Source organism: Sciurus carolinensis, chromosome 4, assembly GCF_902686445.1.
Source record: "Sciurus carolinensis chromosome 4, mSciCar1.2, whole genome shotgun sequence".
Classification (NCBI taxonomy): Eukaryota; Metazoa; Chordata; class Mammalia; order Rodentia; family Sciuridae; genus Sciurus; species Sciurus carolinensis.
Window position 1 is genome coordinate 37,992,285 of NC_062216.1, and position 25,806 is coordinate 38,018,090.

Consider the following 25,806-nt stretch of genomic DNA (forward strand, 5'->3'; position numbering starts at 1 on the left):
ACTTCTTGGATAATACTTCATTTAAAAAGAATATCCACTAAACATTTTAGCTTATTTTTAAACAATGTTGAGTGCTGAATTTTTCCTTTATTGAAATAACACAGTGATACTTATTCACAAATGGAATGATTACTTATAGAAAAACAGTATAATCACTGTATCTGAAAATACATTTTAATCCTTATTTTTCTTATATGCTGTAAGGAAAGCTGAATGTAAATCCATTTATTGGAAAACAACAGAAGTTTAAAAATAATTAAATTATTCATTAAAGTGGCATGGAGAGAGTTCCTAGGCTCATGCCCTTAAACATTTTCCATATTCTTATCTTTATTTCTCACCCTTCTCGAAACTGCCTCTTCTTCCCTTCCTCTTTCCATCCTTGATTTGCCCTTCTACTCTTTCGTACTTTTAAAACAATCTCTTCAGAATTCTATTATTTCCATTATCCAGCAAAGATATATGTTACTTTATTGGTTTTAGCACTACTGTAATCACCTGGGTTTGTGTAGCCTATTGGCGTCGGTAGTCTCAGAAAGCATCATGTGTATACTACCGGGTGGGACCAGGATAGAAGAGGCAAATATGTAATATAAAAATTATTTGGACCACTCGTTTTCGTGGGTAACAGCATTTGCACTGAACAGTTGGCAATAAAAAATACAGAATTGGAGCTAAACTAATTATGGCAGCTATGTACACCCCTTTAGCAACCAGGCAGATTTCTTCGGCCTTTCCATAAGTAGGTAACGCTGGTTTCCTTTACTCCACATTTGACTGATTCCTTACCTAAGACAGCAGGGTGGGATGGAGGGGTTTGTTAGTGGAAAATTGCTAAAAGTGAGGAACAGAAATGGTTTCCGTTTAAAGAGCGGGCGAAAACAAGGCAGACATTTGGGGGGGCTGTAAGAACAGTTAGGAGGTTATTTGTAGGTGATGATCAGAGGGCGGAATTGTGGGATCACCTACTTGAGTTAGAGAATTAAAAAGGCTCCCGACACCTGCAGCAAAATTTTCCATCAACAGACGGTATCCTGGGGGAGTGAAGAGGGGGAGCGCGGGAAAGAGCAGGGTTCGCTGCGATTGGTCGCCACCTCCCCCCGAGGGGCAGCGGCCTGCCGGACCCCGCCCCCGCACCGCGGGTGGGTGGCCGGCACCTCCCAGCTGTCACTCTGGCCGCAGTGGCCCTCCGCCCCATCCTGGCACGCACTCCGGGGCCGTCCCCGCCCCCGCCCCGCGTCAGGCATCGCAGGCTTCAGTCACAACACGGTCCCGCTACCTGGGCGCGTCCGGCCCGGCAGCTGCGGGCCCGGCGCCGGCTGGCGGCGCTGAGGGGCCGCTGGGAGGGGCTCGGCAGAGTCTGTTGGAGCCGTTCCCTCGGAGGGCCGCCGGCTAGGGCATGAGAACCCGCTCCCCCTGCCTCCCGAGCGGCGGCGGGAACGGCGAGGCGGGGAGGCGCCGCGCAGAGGCCACCGTCCAGGGCAGCGCCGGGGGACAGCGGGGCAGGAGATGTGCCTGTCCTTAGCGGCACTGGAAGCAGCATGCACCCCGATGCCACCGACAGCAGCAGCGCCGGCCTCAGCCCCGCGCCGGCCGCAGGCGCCGGCGGCCATCCTGCCCCGGGCTTCGCTGGCGGGCAGCGGCCAGAGTTGCTGGAGAACGCCGAGGCGGCGGCGGCGGCGGCGCCCAGGGGTCCGGGCGGCGGTTGCTGGCGGGTGCCGGTGGCCGTGGCCGCACTCGCCGCCGTGGCGCTCTCCTTCTTGGGGCCCGGCTGCTGGGAGGCGGCGGGAGGCGCCGGGCCGTGCACCGTCCTGCTCCGGCTCACCCTGTACCTGAGCTGCGCCGCGGCCGCCTTCCTGCTGGGGACCCTCTTCGCCCTCGTCTGCCGGAGCCCTCGCGCCCCGCCGCCCGACTTCGTCGCCGCCTGGAGCCGGCTGGCCGCTGCCGCCGGCTGCCCGCTGCGGGTGAGTACCCCTCTCCGCTGCCTCGCGCGCCCGCGGCCTCGGCCCGCTCTCTCGCTTCCGGTGCGAGCCTCCCGCTCTGCGAGACCCCGCGGGCCGCGGCGTGGCCCTCCTCGCCCGCCCCGGGCCCCTGCTTGTAGCTGGAAACGCGAGAGGAACGGGCGAGGTGTGTGGGCCCACGCGAGGCGGCTCCAGGCTCCGTGGGTGTGGGCAGAGGCAGGGCACTAGGTAGGCTCTGTAGCCACCCCTCCGCCATCCTGTCACCGCGATCGCCTAACAGGCAAGCCGTGCAGCTGGGGAGTCGGAGTGTTCCGGGGAGAACCTGTAAGGTCTCACTGTGCCTCAGGCACCGCACTCAGCACTGGCGATCCAGTTTGGGTCTGGGAACCGATTTTGTTGGGAGGTAGCTTTACAGCCATTGCCAGGTGAGGAAACTTGGTTAGGTCACCCACCTAGGACCTCACACCAGAGCCGGTACACACTTCCTACCACTCGGTTCTGTCTTCCACCATGTTGATAACTAGGAACCGGACGGCAGAAATCACTGCAGTTTGCAAAGAAAGGCAAGTTATCTGAGCCACGTCTGGGACCTTGGAGCTATGATTAGGGACTGTGGCAAAGAACTGTATTTTAAGTGAGCTTTTCTTGAGTGCCAAGCCCACTACTTTACTTACCTCTTATCTTCTTATAATCCCTTGAAAGGAACCCTATTCTATTGTAGCTTGATGTTCACTGCTTGACTGAATGATACCATCATTTAACTGAAATTGTTCAAGCACTTTGGGGTCAGTGAAATGGCAGTGGCTCAATTTCATAAGAATGTTTGTTAGAGTGACCATCATCTCCAGGGTTTGCCTTTACTGATAACATGACCTGCTTACTCATATGTAAAAAAGCATCACACACTCCTCCAAAATGACTCTCCCCAGAGTCTATGTCGGTCAGAGTGATGTGCTGGAGTAATGACTGACGGTTTGGAGGCAAGGAAGGCATCAGATATCCTTCCTCCGATTGATAATCAACTGGGTGTAGTAAGGGGTAGGAGACTCTTGGTTACATAAGTAGTCCCTCAAATCGGTAATGGTTATTTCTTTTAAAAATCTTCACTTAGCTGTCTAGTTTTTCATTTCTAATGTAGCAAGAGTTGGTGAAAAGATAATGTTTTCCTTTTGCTTTTTTTTCCCCACACTGATAAGAAGGATCCCAAGTTCATTTATAGATCTGTAAAAGATGTCTCAGTTCTTGCTAGAATAGTGTGAGAAGTTATAATTCATTCAGTACATATTTATTGATCATCTCCTAGGAACCAAATTCTACTGTATTCTGGAAGCTGGGGTTGAACTGACAAGACACAGAAAAGTTATTCTCTCTGGAAGTTATATTCCTGTGAAAGACCAGACTATAAATAGATACTTTAGGGTAAAGATAAATGCTTATTAAATAAAATGCGGTTAAGAAGCCAGGCACTGGGGCTAGAGTTGTGGCTCAGTGGTAGAGCACTTGCCTGGCATGTGTGAGACCCTGGGTTTGATCCCCAGTATTGCATATAAAATAAAATAAGTAAAAGATCCATTGACAACTAAGAAATAAAATAAATAAATAAATAAATAAATAAAAGAAGGCCAAGCACTCACCTGTAAACCCAGCAGTTCACTGAGGCAGGAAGATGGAAAGTTGAAAGCCAGCCTCAGCAACTTAGACCCTATCTCAAAATAAAAATAGGGCTTGGAATCAGGCTTAGTGGTTGAGCATCTCTGGGTTCAATCCCTGGTTCCCCCATCTCCTCCAAATGCACACACACACATACATATGATTAAGAGATAAGTGATTAAGAGTGACTAGTACTGTGGGGAATGAAATTTAAATGGTGAGATCAGGGTCAAAATCATGGTATTGTGGGCCACCTCTGAGGGTCTGGAAGCCTGGTGTTATAGATTACCACTATTTCCTGCAAAACACATTCTTCCACATTTCACAGCTCACTTGCACCTCTATGTAGGTAAAATTTGGATTATCATCTAGAAAGATGGTTTCATAGAATTTTGAAAAGAATTCTTTGCAGGTGACAGAAAATGAAACAACATGTATAGTCTCTCCTGTATATCACCCCAAGATTTCAGATAATAGCGGAGGGAAGTATAATCTAAGGAAAGTGATTACTGAGCATTCTTTATGAACTTGAATTCCTATAATAGCTTTAAGTAAGAAAATAAGCAATTAGGAAAATACTTTCAAAGTTATATATTACTGAGAATTGAAATACATGTTTTTCCCATGAAATTGTTTTCTTTACAGTGCTGGGACTAGTTACTTGAGCCTGTAGTTTGCTCTATTTGCAGTAACTTGTGCTTTTTAAAAATATTCTCTTCTTTATGAATGGAAGGATGGGAAGCATAACCATGTGGTGTAGTATAAGATATCTGTCAGTTATGTGGGGGTAGGAGCTGGACCACACAGGTCATTTAACATATGTGGAGGGGGAGGCTGTTTAGCAGTGAACCAAATGGAGCTTCTTTCTTATAATAACAGTGACTACTACAGAAATCTGGATTCTGCACAAAGAAAAAAATCCTCTTTTATTCTTATACATGTTGAATTTTTCCAATCTGAGCTAGATATGCAGATACTGGGATCCATCCTTTTATCTACCCATACCCCCCCCCCCACCTTTTTTTCCTTCTTGGCTTCTTTCACTAGAAGAAAACACATACACTTTTAAAAGCAGGTAACTAGAGAAATCTAAACTGAAAGGGAAAAAGTGTTTTCATGTCTAGAGGTATTTGAATGCTTTACCATATTGTTATTAATTGTAAACTCCAAGAAATCAGGACCTATAATTGACATCTTTTGTTATTCCTTACACCTAGTAGGAGCTCAGGGCTCCTCAAAGTTTGCTGATGATAATGAAAAAAATTTGATCTGTTTGTGGTTACTAACCTAATGCTTTTCTCCTCCAATTAATCCAGTATCCGACATCTCCCATGAATTAAATTTACTTAGATGGGAACCACTATTGGTTAAAGTAATTAAAACAGCTTTTCTCCCAGATAGAAATTGCATCCCAAATGGAATTTTCAGGTAATAGTAAAGCTTTTGTGTAAGGTCAGGAAGGTTGACTTAAAGTCTTGACTGTTGATATCTGGACCCAACTTAAGAAAAACTTGGACTTTGTTACAGGTCAGCAGACTGGATCCGTGATGCTCTGTTGCTGACCAGCTCCTAGCATAACAGATGTTATCCCCACTTTACTGAGTGGGTCATCATAGTGCAATGTTCCTAGTCCAAGTTTGTGTTTGGTATTCTACAAGCCAGTTGACATCAGATTTACTAGCCACAGTTCCTTGACCCTAGCTTCTGATCTCACCAAAGCAAGAGCAAGAGAAATAGGGCAAGTATGAATTAATGGTTTAGGAACTTATTATCATTATGAGACCAGCAATTCAAAGTACATCTTATAACGGAAAAGAGGGAAATATTTCTTAAATTTCCATGATAGGAAGGTAAGAGAGAATAACTTCTTAGACAAGTTTTCTGCTACTTAATCTATGGACTTTTTTCTTTGACACAGTTTAGTAGATACTTAAAAAATTATAATAAATTGGCAGTTTATAGTTGTGTTTATTTTTAAGGTAAAAGGTGATCTGATTTATGAATATAATGTTAAATAATTAAATCAAGCTATATAGCATATTAGTTTCTCAAACTTAACATTTTTACTCTAGATACTTCCTGACTTATACCTCTTAAGTTCAAAATAAATAAGCAATTAATTAATGAGTTTTGAAGGGCTGATACAAGAACATCCACAAAAGTTGAGTGATTAGTAGTATTCAGGAAACTTCCATGGTGGAAGACAGGACCAAGTGGTAGGAAGTGTATACAGGCTTTGGTGTGGGCATGTGAAGAAAACATTAATGAAAGACTTCCAAGTTCAGCCAGATAGAAGAATTTAAGAAGTTCATCAAATATAATTAGTAAGCATTTACTGAATGTCTGCTACACATCTCATGTTCTGAACTTGTTAGCTAATTTTTTGCCTAGTTAGTTTCTGAGTGCCAGTGCCGCGCACATAGTATACTCTCAGTAGGTAGATTTTGATGTGAACAATTGAAGTTCCCAGCGGACAGTTTTAGATTTGAAATTTCAACCAGTTTCCTAGGGTAGGGCTAGAGTCTTGCTAATGGAAGCGTTAAAAGCTTTAATAATAATTTTTTTTTTTAATAAGTGCATGTTATGGTTTGTGGAGTTGAGGAGGATTCAGACATGAACAAGAATATCCCCTGTCCCTGCCCTCTTAGTCTGAGTAGATCAGAATGATAGAGAACCCTGGATGGGAAGGCAGATGTTTACAAAGACAGTAAAAACATTCACACAGCAATCAACTGCTCTAGTTGGCCTGGGTTAGACTTCTAGAATTCCTAAATGGGTTCTTTTACTAATACAAATGTTCTTTGAGTAAAACAAACTTAATTTAGTTACTTGAGGGGAAAAGGAAGAGAAACAGGAATTAGGGAGACTATACATAGCCTCTTTGTGGCTTTCCTTTTTTATGCTAATATGCTAAGCTAATCTTCAATAATTTGATAATGGATAATGGCACAATATATTTACTGTCTTCAGAATATTTGTTAGCATTTTAACTAGAGGATTTAAGTGTGGTGACCAATGAGAAAAAAAATTTTTTTTTTTTTTTTTAGGAATATGGTGTGTAGAAAATCCCTTAAACCATAGGATTCTTCCTAATTTGTGGCGTAAGGGACGTTGTGCTTAAAATTCATAGTATGCATATTTTAATTTTTATAGGTTGTGCTTAAAATTCATAGTATGCATATTTTAATTTTTATAGGTTGTACAATCACATGATTAATAAAATCAAAACATTTAGAAAGGTAAACAATTAAAAAAATTTCCCTTCCCTACAGGCAGCCACTATTAATAGTTGTTTTTTCTTCCAGGTATATTTTATGCATATATAAGTAAATACAAATATGTATTCAAAAAGAAGTTTTTAATATCTATATTTTTTTCAGTACTGGGTTGAACCCAGGGATGCTGTAGTAGTAAGCTGCACCCACTCCCCAGCGCTTTTTTTTTGTTTGTTTTGAAACAGTCTCCCTAAATTGCTGAGGTTGGCCTTGAACTTGTGAGCTTCCTGTGTCAGCCTCCTGAGAATTGGGGCACCTATCATCTCTTGATTTATCAACAGTGATTACACATAAAGGGAAGTTATTAATTTTCACTGTTTTCTGTTAGGAATAAACTCTTCCTTAAGGTTGGGGAATTTAAGACAACTAACAGTAAGACACAGTTATATATGAATAGTGATAACTTCAAAAGGAAGATAGAATACATGGAACATAAAAAAATACCAATCAAATGAAGCAAATGTATCCTAGGAAATGAGGCAAGTGTGTATTTGAATTTGGCAAAACTTTCTAAAGGAAAAGCAATATATATTTTTTTAATTTGTTAAAAGAATCCGGAAAACTGTTTAGAGACAAAGTACATGTACCATTTGGGATTTGAGTTGCTAGTGCGACTATGAGATGAGTCACAGAAGCTGGGATTGGAAAGGAAGTTTTGGCCAGGTTGTGGAAGTCTTCAAATGGGAGAGAGAGTAGCTTTGGATTTTAGTCTGTGGGCATGGTAGCTGTTGACATTTTCTGAGTACAGGAGTGATAGCATCCAAGCTCGGATGCTAGAAATGTTAAATGGAAATGTGATTCTACTGGACTTCAAAGGGGAAATACAGTGTAGCCATAGTGATCAAAAGTGAGAGCTAATGAACCTGTGTGAATGGAGACTAGAGGAATAAATTTTAAGAGTGAGATTTTTCTTTGATGTTAGATATCATTGGTTATCATTACAGAAAGTCTCAAGAGTGTTTTCAATGAGGTAGGTATTTGGGAATAAAGGGAGAGATACTGAATCTCAAAGGGAGTGCCCATGAACCATTGAAAAGCAGAAAGCACCTATAAACAATTGCTACTCCAAAGTGACAGGCCCTTGTAACATGAAGGTAAGGCGGAAGGGCAGGAAAAACTGGTGAGAAATTATGTAGCTCCACTCTGGATCCGCCTCTAGTCAAGGGTATTCAGGAGAACTTCTGAGGAATTCTATAAATATTAACACTCCACACCAACTGGTTGCTGTTTCTGCCTCTGGAGATAAACTTTAAAATGTGAATTCCTTGCTTTACCCCAAAGTATCTCTCTCTTGAGATTGCCACCATTCTCCCTTGAATATAGATCTGTTTTCCTAAATAAACCCCCATCTATTCCTTTAACTGGATTGCTGAAATTCTTTTCTGTCAGGTAACTCCATGCCAATCCCCACTGGTTTTGAGTTAAGTTTCCTTTCCTCTCTGGGAACTCCTCAGATCCTTCTTCAGAGACATCTCTTTTGTGACGTAAAGAGTAGCCTTATATTCCTTTTAAACCATATGTTCATACCCAAACCAGAGGGTCACACTTGAAATACAAATTCGAAGACTAAATAAAGCCTTGAAACTTGAATGTTCTCCTTTGAACCTTCTTAATTCTGGTCATTCCCAGGGGGGTTATTTTTAACTCTTGATTCTTAAACTGCTTTTCGAGGGGAGCATACTGTGACATCATACTGGTGATTGATGTTGCCTCCTTAAAAATATTTTAGGTTTTATTTTCCAAGTATATCATTTTGGGGTAGGAAGTGCCCTAGATTTCCTAAAATGTATGCTTCCTTGTAGTCAGAAATGGTGCACAGTTTTACTAAAAAGGTGACTCAGCAGATTTGCTGCTGAGAGTTCAGGCTGCAGAGAACAGTGTCTATGGGAGGCTGTTAGTATTCAAGTGATCGTGTCCAAACTTGTTTTTTTGTTTTTGTTTTGTTTTGTTTTGAATTACAGCTTTACTTGTGAAAGAAAAAAAACATAAATGTAGAATTTGAATTTTTACCCTTCTCTATTGGGTTAACTTCCAAGCTAGGATCGATTGGTTGAATGGAAAGACATGTTAGTTTTCAGCCCTTCTCTGAAATTCTCCTGGATACTTGAGGGCAAGGATTTAGGACCAAGCCTCACCCTGTTTTGGAATGTGTGCTTCTGTAGTTTCTCCAAACACAGTGGTGCTTTCCAGAAAACCCAATGGGTTTGGATGTGTTTTGGTGGGCTTCTCAACTCATACACTGCTTTGGGAGAAAGTAGTTAGGAGTTTAAGATATGCCTGCTGTGACACTGGAGCTAGCCAGCACTTACTAGATACTCCAGACACTGGCTAGTCCTGGTACCTCTGTTAGCCTGGGGTTCCATGTATGAATAGCCACAAGCCGGATGTAAAGAGAAATTAATACAGTAACTCAAAGTAAAATGCCTTTGAGGTCAAGGAAGAAAGGAGGAATTGTCCTTTTTTTTTGGATAAGACACATGAACTTGTTTAGGCTACTGGGATCCATTTAATAAGTCTTTTATTTTAGCATTGAATACCGTTTTAGTGAGCTTTTAGTGAACTGTTTAGAGGAGGAAAAGTTTATTTTGGGGGGTCACATTTTCAGAGGTCTCATAGAACTCTCTCCATTTCTCAGGGCTCCAGTGAGGCAGGGCCCAAGCAGAGAGGGAGAGAGAGAGAGAGAGAGAGAGAGAGAGAGAGAGAGAGAGAGAGAGAGAGAGAGAAGGAGAGAGACACTCCACTTGCCAGATACAAAATACAAACCCAAACACCCCCAATGACCTACTTCCTCCACCATCCTACCTGCCTTCAGTTACCACTCAGTTAATCCTTATCAAGGGATTAATTCCCTGATTGGGTTAAGGCTCCCAGTCATTTCACCTGTAAACCTTTCATTGTCTCACACATGAGCTTTTGGGGGAAACCCAATATCTAAGCCATAACAAATACACTGTTTGGGAAATTAGTTTACAAATATTCATTGCTAAAATTATCTGAATGTCTGTAGTTCTCACTCACCTGAATGTATGAATGAGTTTATGTAATAGCAGTAACTAAAAATGCTTAGGTGTTTGCTCCTCTCTGCTCATAAGAATCTCATCATTTTGCAGTACTCTTAAGCTCACTTAGATTCTTCCATTCTTGGTGCCTGCAAAGTTTTTGAGGGAGACTTCTGTACTGTGCCACTACTAGCCAGTGTGTAAAATTGTGTGTTGCCCGTTGGAGAACCACTGCCTCTATCCCCAGAGCTGTACATTCATGAATGCTTGCTCCTTTTGTTTATCTTGAACCAAAACCATATTATATATTTTATAGAAGCTTGCAGTATTGCTGGTTTTCTCCCTCAGACAGGTTAAAAAAAAATTTTTTTTAACCTTGTGGAAGCTAAGGAACTTATGACTCTGTTTACACCTCCTGTGAAGACAGATTCTCCTCTCTCCCTGTACTCCTTCTTCTTTCTTCTTTTTCTTCTTCCTTCTTTTTTTCCTGGCCTTATCTTCTCTCCATCTGACCTAGAATAGCCCCTAGGATCAAGCTAGGACCCTCTGGTTTCTACTCTCCAACCTAAGCCTTTGCACACAAACCACCTCTTCTTCCTATACAAATCAGTTCATAGAAATATAAGCCTGAGGGCTGCATGCAGGATTTGTCAACTTGTTAGACATGAAATTAATGTCTTCAGTATTCCAGAAATTTCCATGTGTTTTTTCTGATGCAGACTTATTAATTTTTCTATTCCATTTCAGTATACCTTTCTGAGATTTTGACCTGTAGATAGCTGAGAAGGTTGGTTTGTTTTCCAAATTTTAATCTTGGTCATTCTCTAGGTCTCATTTTTTGATTCTTCCTTTCTTAGGTAGTCTCATGTTGAGCCCCCTTCAATAGCCATCTCTACATTGAAGACTTTGAGGGTTATTCCTCAGATTTAACTGCTTAACTTGACATGTCCATGTGGCGGTCCCAGTGGTACCTGAAATTCAAGTCCAAAACATCTTGTGATCAGTGTCTCCATTTGCCTTTTCTCTGTGGCAGTGAGTGGCACCTCTGGAAGTTATGTCCCACAGCTTGAAGCCTAGGAGTCCTTCCTGACATCTTCTCCTCATACCTGTAAGCACCACATCATCAAGTCCTGTCTTCTTACCTCTTGAGTACTTTGCATCCATCTGCTTCTTTCCAGCTCTCTTACTTGGTCCCAGCTAACATCATGGCCCACCTAGATGATTATGACCTCATCTTGTAATTTATTCTTTTAAAAATGCAAGCCTAGTCATATCCCTCGTAATGAACATGTTTAATTAAAATCCCTCTGTAGTGTCCTGATGTTCTTCCAAGCCTTGTACCCTAATCTTCTGTCATAATTACCCTCTTTCCTCATGCTGTGTCCTTAGACCTTGCAGTGCCAAGCTCCCTCTGTCTGTAGGAACCTCATGTGTGGTTGCCTCTGTGTCTCGTGCTCCACTCTCTGTCCCTTTTACCTATTAACTTCTCTCCTCTTCCTTCAGATCTCAATCATCACTTTGGCAGAGAAGCTTTCTCTGTCTTCCAACTTTATGTTTTGTGGTACTAACTACTTCTTCTTCATTGTACTTATCACAATTGCTGTTTTAGATCCATTTGAATGGTTCCTTGCCCTTTTTTTTTAACCCTTGAATTCCATGCATGCATGCCCTTCTGTATCTTAACACTTAGGTGATTTACTAGATGAGCAATAAATGTTTCTTGAATGAATGAATAAGTGATTGAATTAGTAGTACATAGGCATTAAGAATGGTTTTGGAGTCAGTCATTTTTCTGGATTTGAACGTTGGCTCCCTCCTAATACTCTGTGATTAGAATAACTTGCCTAAGATTTCTAAGCCCATTCCCCCTCATCTGAAAAACAGAGGTAGTAAGGGTTATTTGGAATAATGTGATAATCTTTGTAAAATGTGGAATAAAGTGCTTTGGATACAGAAAATGTTAAGTGGTAGCTTTTACACTTTAATTTTTAAAAAACTTTTTAATTATAAAATTTTTAAATTTAGATTCAGAAAACCACATAAACTAAATGATTAGTGGATGAATGACTTGACTCTAGTACTTTCTTCCTTGCATGTTATAGTTTTATCATCCAAATGTGCATCTGTGGACATCATAGTTTTGTCTTGACCACTGAAAAAAGTTTCCATCTCTCTGTCCTTTTTATAAATGGTTTATCTATTGAAGAACTTGGAATATTTGTGGTATAAAATATCCTACATAGTATGGATTTTGCTGATAGGTCATAAAGGACACAGTTCAGCATGTACCTCTCCTCTCTACAGCCTGCATTTTGACAGCCGGATCCAGAGGCTTGATCAAACTCATGTTTGATTCCTTTGGTAGGACTTTGGGTGGTAATGCTCCCTCATCAGGAGGCACATAATATCTTGTCTTTCTTTTTGTGATATTAGTAGCAGTTACTACTTAATATCTAGATCCAGTAACTTCTAAAGTGTAACAAAATGGTGATATTTTAATTCTGATGTCTATTTTTTAGTGTTATTAGTATAAATACTAAAAAAAGGAGACATGTTTTCTGTCATTTACTATTTGGTTACACAGTTCGTACAGAAAAATTGGATAAATATGTGATTCTTTCACTTTGCCAGTTACCAAGATAATGAGTTGGTTTCCTGCCATCCTCTGAAGGTGACCAATTAGTGTGAGTCAAAAAAAATATTATTCCAAACTCATGGATTTGAATATATTTGAGATTTCAATAAATTCTAATTATGTTCTTTTTTTGAAGCTTATTATGCTATCTTTGGCCAGTGGGGACCTTTTCAGGTTGACTCCTGAGTTCTTTTGACATGACCATCTTTGAGAGGGTCTTTTTTTTCCTTTTTTTTTTTTGGTACCAGGGATTGAATCCAGGGGCACTTAACCACAGAGCCACATCCTCAGCCCTTTTATTTGTCTATTTTTTATTTTGAGATGGGGTCTCACCAAGTTGCTGGGACAGGCCTAGAACTTGTGATCCTTCTGCTTCAGCCTCTTGAGCCGCTGGGATTATAGGCATTCACCACCACACCTGGATTATATGTCTTCTTAATGGCAAGTGCTTTGTAATCTTCTTTGCCACTTGCTTATAGTATATATTGGCATTGTTTTTAATTATTTTTATTTTATTTATTTATTTTTTAGATGTTGATGGACCTTTATTTTATTCATTTACTTATATGCCATGCTGAGAATCAAACCCAGTGCCTCACACATACTAAGCAAGCACTCTACCACTGAGCCACAACGCCAGTCCCTATATTGGCATTGTTGATGAGTTCAGGAAATTGGTTTCTGTGCCTTGGTTTATTTTATCCTGATCCATGGTGGTGAATATAATTCACAAATATAAGTATTACAGGAGTCATAATGTGAATGTTACAAAGTGAGTGCCTTAGCAATTAATAAACTTTAAAATATTTATTGCACTTGGAGTTTGTAGGTACATGATGCATTAACATACAGATCAATATAATCTTTACTCCTCTACCATATGAGATATGGACTGTTTTTCTTATTTCACATGTGGAAAAACTCAGGTTAAATAATGTGCCTATGCTACATTATTTAACATTATTTTACATTATTTAACAAGTGGCAGAGCTTGTAATTGGACCCATGGCTTTCCTACTCTGGAACCTATACACTTAACCACTTTACATTTTTAATTGTCAAAAGTTAGTCTGGCCAGGTATAGTGGCACACACTGGTAATCCCAGCGACTTGGGAAGCTAAGGCAGGAGTGTCTTGAGTTCGAGTCCAGCCTGGGCAACTTAGCAAACCCCTGTCTCAAAGTAAAAAATAAAAAGGGCTAGGTTGTAGTGGAGTGGTACATGGTTCCTGGATTCAATCCCCAGTATTGGGGTGGGAGGGAGTTAGTTGGGCCTGATTCAGGTTTTAAAAAACTCTGGAATCTTTGCAGGCTGGTTTTTGAATCTACTTAGAAATTAGTGTCACTGCAGTCACAGAATGAACTTGAATGATGACACAGCTGCCTCTTCTATGCTCATGACAATCATTACTAATCAAGTCAGGCTATTTTTCTTCCTACTGCCATCTGGGCAAGACCACAGAATCCCTCTTAAAATTCACTAGTATTCACATATAATGTGTGAAACATATCTGCCTTTCTGAGTAGAACTTCATAGAATGACATGATTCTTTGTATTCCCAGATCACTTTTTCTCTGCCTACAGTACTCTGTCATTGCCATACTATATAATAATAGTCATATGCTTTTTTGATCCCATCTGGTAAAACATCAGTCCCCCTGCCCTGGAAAAAAAAATCAGTTTCCCAAACAATGATCCATTAATAATTCTGGTAGGTGCTTTTAGGCGTTCCTCAAAAAGAAAGAGAAAGGACCAGAGGAATACATGGTGGTCACATGAATTTGAAAAAAACTAAATTCTTAAAGTTTTAAAATGTACATTATTATATTAGTGTTCTGAGAAACTCTGTGGTCAAGACACTTGTTTAAATGTTGTTAATCCAGTACTTTCCAACCATGATTGATCCCAGTATCCCCTCTCTCTTTTTAAAAGTTTTTTTAACAATAAGGAGATTTATTATCTTAAGAAGTAACACATAGTCCAGAGGCAAGACAGGCTCAGGGTGGGTAGATTCCATGTGGGGAACATGGAGCCATCAGTGCCATTTTGCTCTGCCTTCCCCTGTGTGTCAACTCTTGTGCTGTTGGTTAGATGAGTGCATTGGTTTCAGGCACCATAGCCACACACATAGCTAATGATAGCAATTAGAAAAATAAGAAAAATGTTTTGAACAAGTAAAAACATCCTTAGAAATGCCCCTGCAGTGTTCCTCTCATATCTTATTGGGCAGGTTTGGGCAAGTGCCTATTCCTAACAAATTTTGTCTAGAGAAATAAAATTTCTGACTGGCCTAGGTCAGCCATTTAGGAGAAAGGAGACTCCCGAGCCAAAGCAGTGAATACTTAACCTCACACAGGAGGTCTTCATGAAGAGCTAACCTCCACTGTTAGCCTTGCCTACCTCTACTCACTCTTCATGCTAACTACTTGCTGTTTCTGATTTTATCTTTGTGTGGCATAGGCATGTAGGCATGCATATACCCACAGGAAGACCCTTGCCCCCATTTTCATGCATTCAGTTCTATTTGTTGTTAGAGGTACAACTCAATTGCCCTTCCATCCAATCAGCTTTCTCATACTCTTCATTTCTGACCAATAAACATTTACTGAGGGAAGAAGGAGAAATTCTAGTTTTATAGGTTTTGACTTGGGTGATGGAGTGCATACAGGTGCCATTTGTATAGGTTTGGTGTGGTGGAAGTTAGGGATATGAATGTTTGGGCCATGTAGGTTTTGAGATGCCTGTGGTAGTCCAGCATGCAATTAGATATGCAGATCTGCAATTTTAGGGAGGCACCAGGGTTAAATAAGTAGATCTGTTGTTAGTTAGAATACCCAGGTTAGTTAAAACTGTAGGGACAATGAGCATGTAGTGGTTGAAAAGTAGGGAGCCACAGGGCAGACAAAGGAGGAGCAGTCCATTGAGAAGTGACAGAGTAAACATTCAGAGACTTGAGTAGGAGAGAAATACCCAGAGGAGCCACAAGAGAGGCAGGGAGTAAATGGCCAACAGTGTCAGAGCAGAGAGGTTCAGAACAAAGATGGAGGTGTCCCCTGGATTTGGCAACTTGTTTGGGGAGGTGAGGGTGGACTTGGGACAGAAATGACATCCTGTAGTTAAAGAGTGAGTGGGAGGTGAAGAAACAGAGAGTGTAGACCTGGTGTTCTAGAAACTTGGCAGAGGAGGAAAGAGAAGGCAGCATTTAGAGAATGGAGTGGTGTGTGTGTATTATGGGATAGATTTTATTGTTTGTTGAGAGAGAGATGTACATTTCTAGGTTAAGATAAAGACTGCAAAGCAGAGAGGAGAGACCTAAAAACCCCAGAGGAGCTGATTGATAGAGCAGTGTTCAGGAACAAAAGGAGGGAATTTAGACTTGAGACTAGTGAAAAAGAGGTAAATGGGAGGACCTAGAACTTTGTGGGAGGTTGGCAGGGAATTAAGATATTCCAAGCTAGGTAGCCTTAAATATCTGAGTAAGTGGGAGGAAAAATTAATAATTGATGTATGAGGAGGGCATTCTATAGAGGGTGATTTTAAGAAAAGTGATAAAAGTTTGGAAAAGATAATCATTGGATAGGATAACATCATACATATTATTTTAGTCCTTACTATATGCCAGGTATTATATTATAAAATATACTCTCATTTAATTCTCATAGATATCTCATGAAATACTATTATTCCCATTCTATGGATTAGGAAACAGGTTTAAGGAGGTTAAGTGACTTCCAAAGGTGACAAAGCTAGTAAATGGTGGATGGTTCTAGACTTTTCATGGTATGACAGGTGAGAGCCCAAGAATATTTGATGAGAGTTGCTCATGTATCATCCAAGCCAAGGGAGGAACTGAGGCCAGGAGGGTACTGAGAACCTGGAGAAAAAGGGCCAGAGGGATGGAAAGTGCCTGCCACGCCAAAGCCTTCTGTGTATCTCTGCGGATGGGTTCCTGAGGTGGAGTGGAGAGGAGCTAAGGGTTGCTGGAGTAGAGGGGGTCAGGGCACGGTGTGGCTGTGATCTGCTCCACTGTTCTGTATTGCTTATTTTCTCTTTTGACTTGAGGAGTTGTAATCCAGAAGTTGCTGGTAAAACACTGTCAGGCATGGAAGATTGCATTGTACATTGTGAATCAGAGGGAATGAGAGAAGCCAGGGATGGGTAGGGTAGAGGTTGCTATCTCTTGACTATTTTGCCCAAGGCCGCCTCTGACTACCATGGTCGTTCAGACATTTACTTGTACCCGTGTGTAGGAACAGTTTCTCTGATTAAATGTAACAGAAGCCAGGTCTTGGGGGAAAAGAATTAATATTTTTCTGCTTTAGAGAAGTATATTTTAAGCACATCGAATTTCCAAGAATGGTTTATTTGCTGCTTGAACACAGTGTAGACAATTATAGGAATATGAATGATTTTTTATTCAAACACTGAATTTAAAACTGCTTATCTTTAATTTAACTGATTTTCCTTTTATGATTTGTTTATATCATTGTGGAATAGAAATTTGTAGAAAAAGAGTTCACAGCACCTCCTTTCTTTATGAGGATACAAGTAAAGTATTTATAATTACCATTTCAATTAACTTAGCAAAGTTTTAAGTTATGAATGCATCTTTTGTGACCCTGATCCCAATTCATATAGAATGATTGTTATATTCTTATATGAAAATGAATCTTTCTGATTTTCTTATTAATAAAATACTTTTTCTGTTTTTATTTAGAGATCATAATTTTTGTCATCAATACCACTTAGCAGTGTATCTCAAAGTGTGGTCTAAGGATTGCAGAAATGATTAGGAATTCTTGTTAAAAAAATACTTGTGTATTCCAAAGATATATCCTAAACTTTCCAAAGTAAGAATCTCAGAAAGGTCTAGAAATGTACGTTTGCACAACTTCCCTAAGACATTCTTGAAAATTGATTGAGAGTTTTTTCAAACTACGGATAGGGTCTTCTGGTGTCAATAAGGATCAAGGAAACTGAGTCACGTTTAATATTCACATGTTTATATATCCACATCTATAAGTATGCATTTCTCAGTCATCTCTGCTCAGAGGTAGAATGACTTCTGCACAAAGACAAGTCTTAATACCGTGTTTCTTTTAAGAGGAAGTTTTAGTTTTTTTAATTCAACACATTTAATTTAGATAGGAATGGATGAAATAATTTTTAGGATCTAGATCCAGGGTGAAGATACTTTATTCACCAGTTAGGAGTGATATAAAAGGTTAGGGTCGTGGCTCAGTGTTAGAGTGCTTGACTAGCACATGTAAGGCACTGGGTTTGATCCTCAGCACCACATAAAAATAAATAAATAAAATAAAAGCATTATGTCCTCCTACAACTAAAAAAATAAAAGAAGTCATATAAAATCAGCCTCTTTGAGTTGATTCAATTGAATTATATCTTTAGTTTTATGCAACCTTAATTTTATGTCAGTAATTCAACTCACACATCTCAATATCTTAAACTTGTGTGTTATCTGGGTCACTCTGCCTGGTACACAGTTTGTTGCTTCAATGGAGCTATGAAATAGAGATCCCACTGAATCAATTTACCAATGTAATATTTTTCTAACTAGGTACTAAATATTTTATCACCAGTTTTTATTTAAAAGTCAGCCAACAAATTAATAAGAAAATGGTATTATCATATTCCAGGGCAATAATGGAGTATGAAAAAAGTGAAAAAAGCACTTCTGTGTGACTCATATAGTTGTTGAATTACATAAAAGCCTTGAAGTAGGGATAACTACTCTGGTTTCTTCATAACTTATGTTCAGTAGTATCAGTGAGAATGCTTATGAAATGGGAATTGTTTTTGTAATATATTTAAATATGTATCAATCTCAAAATTCTTATGAAATGATCTCATGGATTGAGTGATTGAGTGAGTGACTTTCTTCCCTGACCTGGACAGGAAAGTGAAATGTAGAGAGGATTCCAGGATAGAAAGAATATTAGAATTCCTAAGCTTAACCTATCATAGTAGTGTGGCTCATTAGTTACTCTATTATGAGCTTCCATCAACAATAGATTAAGCCCCTAGAGTACAGAGAATGTAATTTCTATATTATTGTCTCTCTAGTACCCAACTAAATGCCAGGCACACAGAGTGAGTCCTCAGTAAATATTAGATTATTGAATGAATTAATGGAAATGTGATTAATATCATGGAAACCTATGATTTCCCCTATGAAACTATGAACTCAAAATTACAATAGAAGCCAGTAATAAAATGATCACAGACATTTTATCACACCAGCCTTTTCAGGAATGCAAAAAACTAATGTCATTATTTTCAATTACCTTTTCCTAAACCAGTTTCTGTTTTTCATTCTTTTTCTTCAGCCCTATTATCTATTCTATACTTGACAATTTATATCAATTTTATGCTACTGTATATTTTCAAGGGCATGTTAGGATATCAGCTTCCAAATCTATGTCTGATTTAAAATATGCTTAAATTTTTCTTAATCAAGTGGAGTATTTTTTAAGGATCTTCAGATTTGGATCTTAGAAATAAAACATGTTTTTCCCCCATAAGTAGAACTCCTCCAACTAACTGAAACAACATTCTTAAGTATTATTATCTCTGTTGATCAGTTAATAGAAATTTTGCCTTTGTGTTAATATCGTTTCTCTCTTAGAAAGCAGATTAATTACCAAGAAATATTACTAAAGGGATCTGCTTATGATGATAAAATCTGAATGCATGACAGGTCATTATACCCACATAATAAACTATAATCATTCTTTGGAAAGGAAACTAGCATTGTACAAAATTTAGACTATGACTTTGGAATTATAATAGCAACCTATATCTGCATACTGCTTTATAATTTTTAAAGTATTTTTACATGCATATCTTTCTTGAATGCATAACAAATCTTTAAATAGTGCAAACATTATTCCAATTGCAGTGAATCTTGAGAAGTAGATATGTTCATTATAATTCAGCAAGTTAATGGCACAGAATCAACTACAGAATACATCTTTCTTGGTTTTAATTGAATACCCCTGCCACAATAATGTGCTCTCATATGCTTTTGTCATAGTAATAATAAAGGGACTATATCACAGCATGAAGCACATTTGAATTTCATATTTGTTCAAAGAAAAGATGTGATTTCATATCCCTTCATAACGTCTATTCTCAGGGCTTATCTTAATAGATGTTATCTTTATGGAAATATAAACATAACCTTGAATGTTACATTTGATACATGCAGGTAGGGTTGATCTTTAGCTTGAGCACAACATACACTTTGATAAATGGTATAATAAGATACTGAAGCTACTGATGATCTAACTCACCATTCATTTCTTGCCAAGTCCATATTAGGTAATATCATGGTAGCAATTTATACTTCAGGAGGCCAAGTGGACTTTATATAGTAGTGAAAATTTCCTGTCTGGAGGTATGCTGCACAGAGTACCTGAATTTTAAAACACATGATTTAGGGTTGGTTGAAGAGGATGAAAAGGGATTTTTTCCATTTTACTTATATATAATTTATACTTCAGCCAGGTGTGGTGGCACATACTTGTAATCCCAGAGGCTTGGGAGGCTGAGGCAGGAGGATCCCACGTTCAAAGCCAGCCTCATTAACAGCAAGGCACTAAGCAACTCAGTGAGACCCTGTCTCTAAATAAAATAGAAAGACTGGGATGTGGCTCAGTGGTCGAGTGCCCCTGAGTTCAATCCCCAGTACCAAAAAAAAAAAAAAAAAAAAACAAACCCACAAAACATAATTGTACTTCACAGCTAGAAAAGCTTAGTCCTCCTCCTTGGCCCCCTCACTGTTTTTTCCTTCAGTTTCTTCTCATCTGGTAAAGACTCTTTTTGAAGCACAAGAAAATTCTTGATACATTAAATCCTTTGAATGAAATTAGAATCCAACAATAGATTTCGTAGACATTTTTAGTATCTTTTAGAACATTTTTGGCTATACTTAGACCAACAGCATAGAAATGAAAATACTTTTCATTTAAAATAGAAAAAAAGATGGAGACAAAGTAAATGAAAATAAGAGAATAGTTAAATTATGGCATAAGTCATTGAAAGCATTCCATTCTGTTATATATCAGGTCTTTTTCTCTTTTTTTGTTGTTACTCTTCATGAACTACATCTACTTATACTTGTTTTAATTGGTGCGTATTAAATATATAGAGTTTCATTGTGACATGTTCATAAATGTACATACTTTAATTTGATCATTTTCACTCCTTAGCACCTTTACTTCCTCCCCTCCTCCTTCCCTGGATCTGCTTCTTCTACCCTAATGGTTTCCCTTCTGTTTTCATGAGAACCTTTCCTTTTCCCCTAGCTTCTATATATGAGAGAAAACATACGACATCTGTCTTTCTGAGTCTGGTTTATTTTGCTTAACATGATGCTCTCCAGTTCCATCCATTTTCCTGCAAATGACATAATTTCATTCTTTTTCATGGCTGAATAAAACTCTGTTGTGTATATATTCCACATTACTTTATCTGTTTACCTGTTGATGGACTCCTAGACTGGTTCCATAAATAGGCTATTGTTACTTATGCTGCTGTATACACTGGAATGCATATGTCTCTAAGATATTCTGGTTTTAGTTCTTTTGGGTAAATACCGAGGAATGGTATAGCTGGATCATATGGTAATTCCAGTTTTAGTCTGTGGAAGAACCTTTATATTCTACAGTGGCTGTACTAATTTATATTTCCACCAACAGTATATGTGTCCCAGGTCTTTTATTAAAGAAAAGATGCTTATAATATAATATTGAGTGTAAAAGGCTATATAAAGAATTGTGGGTATACTATGATCCCAGTTTCTTTAAAAAAGTATACAAATGGGAAAAGAACCAATAATAATTTATAATTATTAATGTGTCATCAGAAGATGATGATATACTTCATGTGTATTCATTCAGTTAATCTCACATTAACTCTAAAAGGTAGGTACTATTGTTATCTCTGTTACAGATGAGGAAATTGAGGGACTGAAGAGTAACTTACTGAAGGTTACTTAGTAAGTGTTAGACACATTAACTAGAAGGAAACACGCCAAAATGTCAGTAGTTATATTCTCGGGATGATGATGGGTCAATTTAATTCTTTACATCTATAATATATTATAGAGTGTATCTCTGCTGTTTATATGATTGGAAATAACATTCTTTTTTAAATAATATTTTGTTTTCATTGTGGATAGACACAATACCTTTATTTTATTTTTATGTTGGTGCTGAGGATAGAACCCAGGGCCCCACACATGCTAAGTGAGCACTCTACCACTGAGCCACAGCCCCAACCCTGGAAATAACATTCTAAAGAGAAATTGTAACATGTTTGAAATGTTGAAAAAGAGCAATATGAGAAAATTTGTAGATTTGAATTAAAAATATAACTTCTCATATTTAAAATAGAAATTAGGGTTGGTTGAGAAGGGGGAGTCTGGTGTGCTATTGATCGCACAGTGGGATGACTATAGATAACAATTATGTACTGTACATTTCAAAAAGCTAGAAAAAAGAAATTTTTTTTCTTTTGAAACAGGATCTCACTATGTTGCCCAGGTTGGTCTAGAATTCCTGGACTCAAGCAATCCACTTACTTCATTCTCCAGAGTATGTGGGACTACAGGCCTGACTTGAAGAAAGGGTTTTTAAAGTTTTTACCATAAAGAAATGATAAATGCTTGAGGAGATAGCTATGTTTAATCATTGTGCAATGTTTAAATCAGGTTAAATGTATGGTACATTGTGCAATGTTTAAATCAGGTTAAACATGGTACCCCAATGATATGTATAGTTTTTATGTTTTGTATTTTTATACATCAATTAAAAATTAATTTGAGTACAAATAATGAAAATAAAAAGATACCATTTTCAAACAAATAAAAGGAGGGTGGGGAAAGAAAAAGACATAAATACACCACTTTTATCAATGTAAAATTACCTAAATGATAACCTCTCAGTATATGTGCTTGACAATTTTCTTTTATTGACAAGGAAAACAAGATATTTTTTAGTTCGTGACTACACATAATAAAACACCTTCCAGGAAAGTGACTTTTCTCAAATGAGACTTTGTTTTGATTCTTAAGTACTTGACCAGTAATAGAAAATGTAAAGGCGCATACACAGTAGGACGTCTCCAGGAAATGTGTACTTTCCTCTTTGTAAAGCTATCCTCCAAGACCAAAATATTCCAGGAATGGTGTGCTCTATTGTCTTACTCTGGGTGCTTAACTTCTCAGCCCTTTGTTGCTTTCATTTCCACATTTCCTGTCCACTTAGAGTCGATCAGTTGGTCATGCAGCCAATTAATCAACTTTCAACTTGTTGAAATTTGGTAACATTGTGAGTTTTATTAGTGATAATAGCTGTACTTTGCCACTGTATACCAGGCATTCTGCCAAGTGCTTTATGTGAGGGAGCAGTTATAGACTAGATGCCCATGGGTTGAACATGGCTCATGTTGGGATGACTTCCCTTGCCCATGTCCCCATCTCTTGTCAGAGTCTTAGTCTACTTGGATAGCCTTTCAAGTTTTTTAGTCTCTTCTTATCCTTCTGAGGAGACATATGCCTCTTTCTTCATTTCTTTGGTTTTGAATAAATTGTGTTTTGAGGCCAAGGCAGGATATGATTGTTTTGAAAGGACTTTGGTTCTGAGAATAACAGTTCAGAAGTGAAAATGCTAGTCATGGGATCTCAGTAGATTGTCACATGCTGAGAATACTTGGAAAGACTCAGCCATGTGGATAGCTCCACGTGGTTAATGATGATTTGGGGGGTTTGTATTTTTGTAAGCTAAACAACTGTTTTAATACTTTACAGGAAATTATACCCCTCATCCACTAAACTGTAGAATTATTGAACTCTGTGCAACTGCTAATCTTTTAAAAATGAATTTTTTAAAAAAATGTGCATTGGAAAAATGTTAAACATACATAATGAAGGAGAGAGGCACTTGTTTATTTGAGTAGTGCAGGTAAAGCATGAAAGGAATTAAAATCACAGATTGGCTTGGAAGCAACCCAGAAAAGAGAGCCATTTAAAAACAGAGGACAGGGTGGCTTATGTATTGGTTGGATTTCAGATAGATCCTGGTTGTTTAATTGTTAATAGTGCCAGAATACCCAGCTTTCTCTGGGTATTGTTTCCTCAGGAGAGGGTGTCTTTTAACCTTGACACAAGGAGAATGTGAGTGTACTGACTGAAAAGTGATAAATATTCAGGAGAGGGTTTATTAGTATGATGTCTGTTCTTGATGCAAAAATCTAGTAATGTGTATTAGAGGAAAGCTTTTAGGTTTTGCCCTGTCTTTAGAAAATGTTTTTATAATTAGCAATTATATGTTGAGAGTCTAATTTTCTTCCTTCTGAGAACTCACTAAATGATTAAAGATGATCTTGGTAAGTTGTTTAAGTTAGATTTAAATCTTAAAATGAAGACAGGCTCGTTTATTTTAATTAAATAAAAAGATGGTTTGTTTGTTTATATAATAGCAATTTGGTTCACCAAAAGTTTTTATGAGTTAATTTTGTGATGTGGATACTAAAATCTTAAGGCAAGAACAAAGTGGTCAGACTACATATGAAGATGTAATTTCTGGACTAGGACATTAAAGGTTTCTAGTACTTATTCTTCATGACAAAGAAATACACGTTTTTCTTTCATCTTTTTTAAACCAGCATTTTAGGAAACTGATTGTCAGAAGGAGGTAGGCTTTATCTCAGTAATGAGGCCTGTGCCAATGCAGATAGGAGAAATTAACATTTGCCTTTAAGAACAAGTCTTTGGAGAAGTTGGTCTGTGGAATATCTTTTTTCAAATCTATAAATGTTTGCAGCATTTTAGTTTCCTTCCTACCTGCCTTTCTTCCTTCTTTCCTTCCTTCCTTTGGAAAAATTCTGCTTTGGGACAATGATTTAGTAAAATCTATCTATCCTGTGACCTGAAAGAAAATAGAGTATGGAGTGGCTAAATTAGATTCATTTCAACATGAGATTCTGGCTCCATAAATATTATATCCTTAAAAAAGGAATTTATGTGCATAGTAAGTCGCCCACTTAGTTTTGGCCCATGAGTTTTGATTTTTGTTTTGTGTTTTATTTTGTTTGAGTTAGGGAGGAGATTCTCTATGTTGCCCAGGCTGGTCTCCAAATCATGAACTCAAGTGATCCTCCTGCCTCAGCCTCCCAAATAGCTGGGACTATAGGTGTGTGCCACCACAATTGACTGGCCCATGATGTTTTATTCTTTCATCTTCCTTTTCTCCTTAATTTTAGATTTTCTATTAGGCTGTGAGGGTGGGATAAGGATAAGAACTTTTTTTCCTTTATAATAAGGGTCGGTGACACCTGGGGGGAGGGTAAGGGAAATCCAGAACCAGATTGAAAAATAATAGAGCTTTTGCTTAAAGAATGAAAACAGAAAATGTTACTCTCATAAGCCACTGCCCCCAATTTATTTAGTGTGGTAAAATACTCATAATTTACCATCTTTTTTTTAAGCATACAGTTCAGTGGTATTAAATAACTTTCATAATGTTGTGTAACCATCACCACCATATATCTCCATAACTCTACTTTGTAAAATTGAAACTGTGCCCATTAAACACCAACCTCTGGTAGCCACCATTCTACTTTCCTTTCTAAGCTTCTTAAATTGAAGGCACCCTGTTCAGATGCAGTCAGTATTTTTTATATATTACACATAGGTATCAAGTGGAGAACTAAAAGAAATATGCAGACACATGGCAAGAAATGATAGCTCCATAACTAAGGACACACACAAAAAGGAAAAAGAATTTACAAATTTAAAGTTTTGAACGAAGTTGTAAAAGAGAGAGGTGCACAGAATGTGCTTCAGATATATTTGTTAGTCAGCTTTCTGTTACTGTAACAAATATTGAGATAAATCAACTTATACAGAGGAAGGGTTTATTTGGCTCACAGTTTCAGAGGTTTCAGTCCATGGTCACTTGTCCCTGTTGCCTTGGGTCTGCGACAGACTTATACATCACGGTGGGAAGTGTATGACAGAGGAAACTGCTCACTTCATGGTGACTGAGAAGCAAAGAGAGATAGGAAGGGGCTGGAGTTCCAATTTTCCTATCAAGGGCATGCCTCCACTGACCTTGCTTCCTTCATCTAGGTCCTAACTCCTAAAGGTTTCATCCCTCCAAATAGCACACATGCTGGGGATCAACCCCTCAACATATGGCCCTTAGAGAATATTCAAGATCCAGACTAAAGCACGTTTGCTGCCTGTCATTTACATTCATATCT

At 38.5% G+C, this 25,806-nt stretch overlaps 1 protein-coding gene across 7 annotated transcripts in view; it reads left to right on the plus strand.

Moving 5' to 3' along the window:
* The first annotated feature begins 1,188 nt into the window (after positions 1 to 1,188).
* Positions 1,189 to 25,806, plus strand: part of Snx25 (sorting nexin 25) — a 109,942-nt gene continuing 85,324 nt past the window's right edge. For all 7 annotated transcript variants that reach the window (XR_007108322.1, XR_007108321.1, XM_047549494.1 and 4 more), the window contains exon 1: positions 1,189 to 1,964. Coding sequence is in view for 5 of the 7 variants with exons in the window: in XM_047549494.1 (XP_047405450.1) it covers positions 1,542 to 1,964 (423 nt within the window). In the remaining 2 variants the exon portion in view is untranslated. The remainder of the gene's footprint in view (positions 1,965 to 25,806) is intronic.